Genomic DNA, 8,592 nt, shown 5'->3' with positions numbered 1-8,592 from the left:
GAACTAAGTTCTATTTATACTATGGTATTAGGCAAATAGTGAAAAATAAAAGTAGAACACCTTTTAGATGTCTCTCTGTGCCTTTGTGAACATATCTGTCACAAATTCTAGAAATTAGGAAGTTTAAATATATATATATATATATATATATATTACATGTATTTATCATTAAATTCTTAGATGCCTTTGTCTACATTTTCTCTTTCTGATTATAAACTAGAAGCTCAATGAAGATGTATTTTTTTTATTTGTTTGTTTTTGCTTTTTGGGTCATACTTGATGGTGCTCAGGGCTTACTCCTGGCTCCCCACCCAGGGATCACAACTGGAAGTTCTTAGCGGACAGTAAAGGATGCTATGGATCAGATAAGAGTTAGTTGAATGTGAGGGATTGAATTAGGGTCAGTTGCATGCAAGGGAAGTGCCCCACCCTCTGTACTATCACTCTGGTCCCCCATCTCAACTAGGAATGAAATTATAACAAGGAGGAACTGGAAAGATGGTACAGTGAATAGGGAGCTTACCTTGCAAGTTAAGGACATGAGTTTGATCCCTGGAGTCCCATAGGGTATCCTATCTTCACCAGGAGTGATCCAATGAGTGCAAAGCTAGAAGTAAGCCCTAAGCACTACTAGGTGTAATTCCCATTAGAAAAAGACCAAAATTGATAAAAAAAAAAAAAAAAAAACACCAAAAAAACCAACTAAGCGAGCGCGCGTGCACTCTCTCTCTCTCTCTCTCTCTCTCTCTCTCTCTCTCTCTCTCTCTCGCTCTCTCTCTCTCTCTCTCTCTTCTGGTGCTGGCTGCTCTCTAAGAGTCTTGTATCATAAAAAGTTAATATCTGGGGCTAGTGAGGTGGCACTAGAGGTAAGGTGTCTACCTTGCAAGTGCTAGCCAAGGAAGGACTGCGGTTCGATCCCCCGGCGTCCCATATGGTCCCCCCAAACCAGGGTCAATTTCTGAGCACTTAGCCAGGAGTAACCCCTAAGCATCAAACAGGTGTGGCCCGAAAAACCAAAAAAAAAAAGTAAAAAACAACAAAAAACACAAAAAAAATGTTAGTATCTGTAAAATGGCAAGGTGATGTTTTATTTTTAGCATTTGTATGATTCTATAGCCATGATTACTCCTTCAATCTAACAAATACATTTTCTTTTCAGCCTTTCCCAGGAAGTTGATGGATGGAGGAAATCAGTCGATGGTGTCTGAAATTTTGTTGCTGGGACTCACTAGTTCTTGGGAGTTCCAGATTCTTCTTTTTCTCTTTTTTACAATATTTTATATAGCAAGTATGCTAGGGAACCTTTTCATTGTGCTTACAATTGTTCTAGACCATCATTTACATTCTCCCATGTACTTTCTGTTGGCTAATCTCTCCTTCATTGACACGGGGGTTTCCAGTATTGCAACTCCAAAGATGATTTATGACCTTTTCAGAAAAGACAAAGTCATCTCATTGAAAGGATGTATTACTCAGATGTTCTTTATTCACACAGTTGGGGGTACAGAGATGGTACTGCTCATAGTCATGGCATATGACCGATACATTGCTATCTGTAAGCCGCTCCACTACCTGACCATTATGAACATAAGAATGTGCATTTTCCTTTTGGCTGCAGCTTGGACCATTGGGCTCATCCATTCTGTGGCCCAACTGGCATTTGTGGTAAACTTACCATTTTGTGGTCCCAACAAAATGGATAGCTTTTATTGTGATTTTCCTCGTTTCATCAAACTTGCATGTACAGACACATACAAGTTGGAGTTTCTGGTCACTGCCAACAGTGGTTTCATTTCTATGGGCACCTTCTTCATCCTGATTGTTTCTTACATTTTCATTCTGCTCACAGTTCACAAACACTCTTCAGGTGGTTCATCCAAAGCCCTTTCTACTCTCTCAGCTCACGTAACTGTTGTGGTCTTTTTTTTCGGACCTTGTATTATTGTCTATGTATGGCCATTCCCAACCTTACCAATTGACAAATTTTTAGCTATTTTTGATGCCCTTATTACTCCTTTTATGAATCCCATTATATATACTTTTAGAAATAAAGAGATGAAGGTGGCAATGAAGAGATTGTTGGGTAAGATTTTAAGTTTCAGGAAGAATTCTTTCATACACAATACAAGAAACACTGGTTCATCTTGACTATTTATAGAAATTCATCTTTAAGTTTTTTTTACAGACTTTTTCAGTTTAGATAGTGATTTTAATATCCACTGTGAAATCTTTCCGCAAAGATTTGGGGCCATTTTTTTTCTAAGGATCCTTAAAATATTGGGGAAAATACATTTAGGCTTGGGATGCCATATCTTGTCTATTACTAAAGACTATAGTGAAGCCAGAATCTCACAAGCTGGCTGCATTTTTCCATTAAAACAAAATGTTCAGGGGCCGGGCGGTGGCGCAAGAGGTAAGGTGCCTGCCTTGCCTGCGCTAGCCTTGGACGGACCGCGGTTCGATTCCCCCGGCGTCCCATATGGTCCCCCAAGCCAGGAGCGACTTCTGAGCACATAGCCAGGAGTAACCCCTGAGCGTCACCGGGTGTGGCCCAAAAACCAAAAAAAAAAAAAAAAACAAAAAAACAAAAAAACCCCAAAATGTTCAGTCTCTTTGGTAGAATTTTCAAATGTACAAATATTTATGCACTCAGAGTTTCTTAGTCTCTGCTTGTCTGCATAAAAAGCCAAAAGGAAAATAATTGCTTACATAGTATTGAAAATTTGAAGTTTTAATATTTGTATTTGTCTAGACATCTACACTCAGATTTGTTACTAATATTTTAATAGATTTTTTTTTGGGGGGGGGAGTGCAATAGCACAGCAGGTAAGGAAAATATTTACCTTGCATTCAGCTAACCTGGGTTTGATCATGGCATTTCATACAGTCCCCCGAGCCTACCAGGAGTAACTTCTGAGTGCAGAGACAGGAATAACTCCTGAGTGCCACTGGGTGTGGCCACAAAACAAAATAAATATATTTCAGTACATTTAGTTAGGATTGGAAGGTTAAAAATTTTGGCACAACTAGTGGCCAGAGTGGTGGCACAACTGGTAGGACGTTTCCCTTATGTGCACTAACCTAGAAAAGAATGGAGTTTGATCCCCTGCATCCCATATGGAAGCCAAAAGTGATTTCTGAGCACATAGCCAGCAATAACTCCTGGGTGTTACCAGGTGTGGCCCAAAAAACAAAAAAAAAATTTAAGACAACTGAGATGATAATTCATAAAAATTAGACAGTAATCAAATATTGGAGACCACATGAAAATGTACATTTCTATACCATTCAGTGTATATATAGATACATTTTATCTCAATTATTTTTACAATCAAGCAATTATTTTTAAATGTAAATAACTTAAAAGATTGTATATGGATTTATTACTTTGAAGCACAAGTAGAGGATGCTGATTTATGAATGAATAATAGCATGCAAAATATTTGTTGTGGAGGCCAGAATTATAACAAATTAAAATCCAGTTATGTGCTGGGGATATGACTAAAGTGGTAGGTCATACGACTAACGTGGATGCCTCGGGTTGGAGCCATTGTAGGTTCTATGCTTTGCACACCTGGGTTCGATTCTTGATGTCTCATGTAATACCTCTGAGTGCAGAGCCAGAAGTAATCCCTGGGCCTGGACAGTCGTGGCCACTAATAATAATAACAACAATAGGAACAACAACAACAACAGAGCATGTGGAAGTCTGAGGTTTATCTCCAGGATAGATGAAATCTTTACTGGGTATGACTCCTGTATCAATAAAGCAAATGCAATTTATGAAATAAATTGATAAGATTTTCTTAAATGAAAAGATATAATGTTATATTGAAGAAATATATCACACTTTGTATAGGATTAATTTATTATAATTATAATGAAAATAAATATCTTGTTCAGAGATAGTACAAATAATTCTTGGAAGAGAATCTCACTTTTTATTTTCTTTCCCCTGCTGTCAGGGATTGAATCCAGATTTCAAGTCAAGTGCTTGGCCATTGAACCACACCCTCAGCCTTATCTCACTTTTTCTTGAAGAGAGATTGGGGCCAGAGTGAAAGTACAGTGAATACCGTGCTTGCTTAGTATATGGCAAACAAACATCAGCACCACATATGGTTCCCTGAGACTCTCTATGAGGAATTCTGAGCACAGAGCCCCCAAAAATCATATTGATTTATTATATAATCTGTAAGTCACAATATACATTTATGATTTGGAAAATCTAAAGCATATTATTACAATATTATTGCTGGATTTCATCTGTGGTTGAACAGGCCTGAATCGGGGGCACTGTAAGGATTAAGAAAACAAGTCAGACATAATAAATAAAAGCAGGGGGTCACAGGTTTCCCTGTTTAGTGAATTGAGACCCCTGACTGTCCTACACGTAGGATATTTATTGTTCAGGTATAATCATCATGGGAAGGGTGGATAACAGGCAAATCCCTATATAATGCTCACCAAGCCTACAGGGTTTTTTTCTGAAGGTTAACAGGACATAACTCAAATAGTTAAGGCATTGGGGAGAAATTCAGCATGAACAAGGAAGGGGGCTTAGGAGTGCACTGGAACAAGGCAATATTTATAGGAATTATAACCAGAACTCTCTGTGAGGGAGGAGGGATGGCTCAAGGTCAAACCCAATTAAGAATGATTAATTATGGGGGCTTGGCCCCCCTTTTTGTGATCTCCATCCCCATTCTCTGGTCATGTGGCTTAGGAACAGCGTCACAGAGGGCATCCAATATATCATTGTTATTATTGGATTTTGGGTCATACCTCGTGGTTCTTTGGACCTAGTTCATTGTTTAGGGGTTACAATTTGTGGTGCTCAGATAACCATGTGGTTCTGGGGATAGAAATGGGTGGGCCACTTGAATGCACATGCAGTCAACCTATCTTTTAGGTTAAAAGCCTATTTTTTAATCATTACAGAATACACACTTAAAATAGAGCCAGGACTTTTACATGCAAGGCATGTGCTCTATCAGATCCTTAACCTAAAAATTATGGCTTATTTTGTGAAAGTTGTACTATATTAAAAGAAGCTTAATATGAGTCAATAGTGTTAAAATAAAACAATATTTTCTACTGTATAAGAAACTAATTTCCCAAGTTTAATACAAATCAACATTAGTATTACAAAGTACAAAATTGTTGAATTATATGAACATGGAGAAACATGCCTAGATTACAGAATAATACTATAAAATTTCTCTGTCATCTACTTCAAATTAATTTTTTCTTTAAAACAGGACTGGATATATGTTTTTACTTAGATTTTTGAATAAAATTTATAGAGGTTTAGGAGAGACTAAATCTAGCTTTGTTGTAGTTTGCTTGAAAAACATGGGGATTTTATTTGAATATAGTTTGTGTTTGTATCCACGTCATTATATAAATCCTGACAAAGCAAACAATCTTCTTGCTCTTTCTTTATATTCAGCTCAGGCTCAGGAAGTGGGACTCCCATTGTACTGAATGCTATCCAACCTTTCCTTCTTTACTTCTTTCCTCTGTATCTATACTCAAGGGGACCTATTGGTTTCATCCAAGGCAAATGATTTACCTGATATATTTGTTGTTCTGGCTCAATATTAATATGTTCTTTATTCATCCAAGTTTCAGGTTTCATAGCTGTTTAACTATCATAAGGCACCTAGTTGTCTTTTTTTAGTAAGTATTATGAAGTTAAAAATTATTTTGCATTTAGGCTGGGGATATAAGAAATTGTGCTTTGCATGTTAAGGTCCTCCTATAAAAAAGAAATTTTCTTTCTTATAGATTTATTGGGACATTGGTAATGGGAACATTGCACTGATGATGGGTGGTGTTCTTTACATGACTGAAACCCAAACACAATCATGTATGCAATCAAGGTGTTTAAAAAAAATATATATATATATAAATTAGTGTTAAATAATAAGCATTGCCTTTGGAAATTAGAAAAGATAATGAGTATTGCACTGATACAGATATTTAATTATGTTCAACTCTGCTAATAAAATTATGCCAAATTTTATTTTATAAAAATAATCTACTGATAGGAAAAGTTATTAGAATTTCATTTATATCATTTCTTCACATTAAGAAGTTAGCCTGATTGTTACAAAAAGCCCAAAGAAAAAAATGGAACTACTGGTTTACTTCATAATCAAATAAATAATTGAGTCTAAAAAAAAAAAAGAATTTTCTTTTATAGTTTTTGACATGGTGAATGATCAATTTGTGTTTGAAACCAAGTTTCATTTCTGAAGTAAAGCCCACTTTTGGGCCATGAGGTGCTTACTTTTTATTATATTGATAGTATTTTAGTAAAAATTTGTGGATGGGGTGAAAACTCAAAGAGATATAGTGTGGGTTTGTATAAGGTTGAGTTGGATCTCCAACACTGTATTTCCCTGCCTCCAACTCCATACTATCCAGTATGACCCTAATGGCACCCAGATCTCTGGCTCAAGTAGTGTTTCAGGACCAGTCATCATTGGGAGAAATGCAAGGGAAATATAAAATAAATATAAAAAATATAGGGCTTGTTTATAAAAGCTGAAAGGAAGATCTATTATAAGATTTCCTTATGTTTTGGAGAAGATTGAGATATTCTTTATTCTTAAAATATCTTTACTTAAATACTTTATATCTTTACTTAAAGATTTCTTTGTTATGGAGATTTAAGTTTTAGCTCTTATTCTTGTCCCGCTTCATATAATTAAGAAAGATGAAGGGAGCTATTGTGGGTATTTTCCATGTTGTATTCCATTCCTTTCATTGTTAAACCTTAGTAGACAGCAGGGGAGCAATTTAGAAAACAAACAAACACAATAATATTTCCAAATTGACATTCATTCAACTCTATAGATGAAAACCAGTGTTAAATTTATTAGTACTTTAAATTTACTAATTAAGTTTGGATAAATTTTTGAACTGATTAAAGTTTTCTTTCATATAAAATACTTTGCAACCAATTGCTGATTTGTGAAATAAAATTGTGAAGTAAAAACACTTTGTGAAGTAAAATAAAGACCCTTTCAAGCTCAGAAATGCTGCCTTTTGTTCACAAATATTCTCATCTCAGACGTTTTACAAAAGAAAATTTGATTACTACTTTGAGTGTTTGTGACACAAAAGACTTCTTATGGGTTAGGAAGCGACTAAAAGTAAAGAGCATATCATGCTTCTAGTGTTTGAAGCCATAACTCTTCTGTTTTCTGAAAAATAGAAAAAGTTCTTTGATTTTGCAGCAGTTGGATTTAAAAATGACAATGGGTTCTAATTAAAGAACTTTCATAATAAAACAAAGAATTTATAAACTTTTCTCAGGGATTATTAAGTTAGATGTATTTGAGACATTTATGAAATTTGTGTTTTTGAAACACCTTGTTTAGGTCCAAATATTTTCTTCAGAGCAGTTTTCATTTCTTTGTTTCTGAGACTATATATTAGAGGATTGCAGAGGGGTGTTATCACGGAATAAAACAAGGTAATAAATTTCTGCATTTTCACTGGGTGTCCAGACCCAGGACTAACATACATTACCAAAATGGGAACATAAAAGAGGGTGACAACTGCCAAATGAGAAGCACAAGTGGAGAAAGCTTTATGTTTGCTAGCTGTTGAGGGAATCTTTAAGACAGTTCGAATCACCAGAGCATAGGAGCTAAGGATGAAGATAAAGGTGCCAATCATAAAGAAAACATTTAGAGTAGAGTAAATGAACTGGGTGGTATTGTCTTTAGTACAGGACAGCATCATTAGCTGGACAAGATCACATATAAAATGGTCGATGGTATTTGGACCACAGAAGGACAATTGTGAAATGAGAATGACTGGCGTTAGGTAGATGATGAAACCACTTGACCAGCCCAAGATGATAAGACCAGTGTACAATTTTTTAGTCATGATACTTGGATAATGCAGAGGACGGCAGATGGCAAGGTACCTGTCCAAGGCCATAATGCAAAGGTAGAAGCCCTCATCATAACCAAAGGAGAAGAAGAAGTAGAATTGTGCAAAACATCTCACAAAAGAGATGGACTTGCTAGTGGACAGTAAGTTGGCCAGCATATTAGGAACAGTTGTAGTGACATAACACATTTCCAGGAGAGAGAAATTAGCCAAGAGGATGTACATGGGTGTGTGAAGGCATCGGTCCCACCTCACAGCACACACAATGGCTGCATTTCCCATCAGGGTTAGGGTGTAGGTTACAGAGAAGAGCCCAAAGTAGAGGAGTTGCATTTCTGGACTGGATGGAAAGCCCAGGAGGATAAAGTAGCTAACAGAGGTGGTGGTTTCTCTGCCGGATACATTCATTTGTCTGAAAACATTGATATAACGTTGGTTATTGCACTATAAAATTTTGGGGGGTATCCACACCTGGTAATGGTCAGGGGTTACTACTAGCCCTGCATTCAAGAATTACTCCTGACAAAGCTTGGGGGAACACATGGGATACTGAAGATTGAACCTGGGTCACCTGTGTGCAAGGAAGTGCCCTACCTTTTGTTGCTGTACTCTCTCTCTTGCCCCTGGTTATTGCACTTAAAAGGAGTATGCAGGCTCTTCCTTAAAGTACCAAATATTTTT

At 36.4% G+C, this 8,592-nt stretch overlaps 2 protein-coding genes across 2 annotated transcripts; one reads left to right on the top strand and one right to left on the bottom strand.

Moving 5' to 3' along the window:
- Positions 1 to 1,176: 1,176 nt before the first annotated feature.
- LOC126001783 (olfactory receptor 4F21-like) lies at positions 1,177 to 7,279 on the top strand. Its single transcript, XM_049769015.1, has 3 exons — positions 1,177 to 2,078; positions 5,458 to 5,524; positions 7,226 to 7,279. Exons 1-3 carry the CDS (start codon positions 1,177 to 1,179, stop codon positions 7,277 to 7,279), a joined length of 1,023 nt encoding a protein of 340 aa, XP_049624972.1.
- Positions 7,280 to 7,356: 77 nt separating this feature from the next.
- On the bottom strand, positions 7,357 to 8,319 carry LOC126001782 (olfactory receptor 11G2-like). The gene has a single exon (XM_049769014.1). It carries the CDS (start codon positions 8,317 to 8,319, stop codon positions 7,357 to 7,359), a length of 963 nt encoding a protein of 320 aa, XP_049624971.1.
- Between the last annotated feature and the right edge of the window lie 273 nt (positions 8,320 to 8,592).

The sequence above is a fragment of the Suncus etruscus genome, chromosome 2, assembly GCF_024139225.1.
Source record: "Suncus etruscus isolate mSunEtr1 chromosome 2, mSunEtr1.pri.cur, whole genome shotgun sequence".
NCBI lineage: Eukaryota > Metazoa > Chordata > Mammalia > Eulipotyphla > Soricidae > Suncus > Suncus etruscus.
Note: the sequence above shows the minus strand (reverse complement) of the source record. Positions and strands in the feature narration are given on the sequence as shown.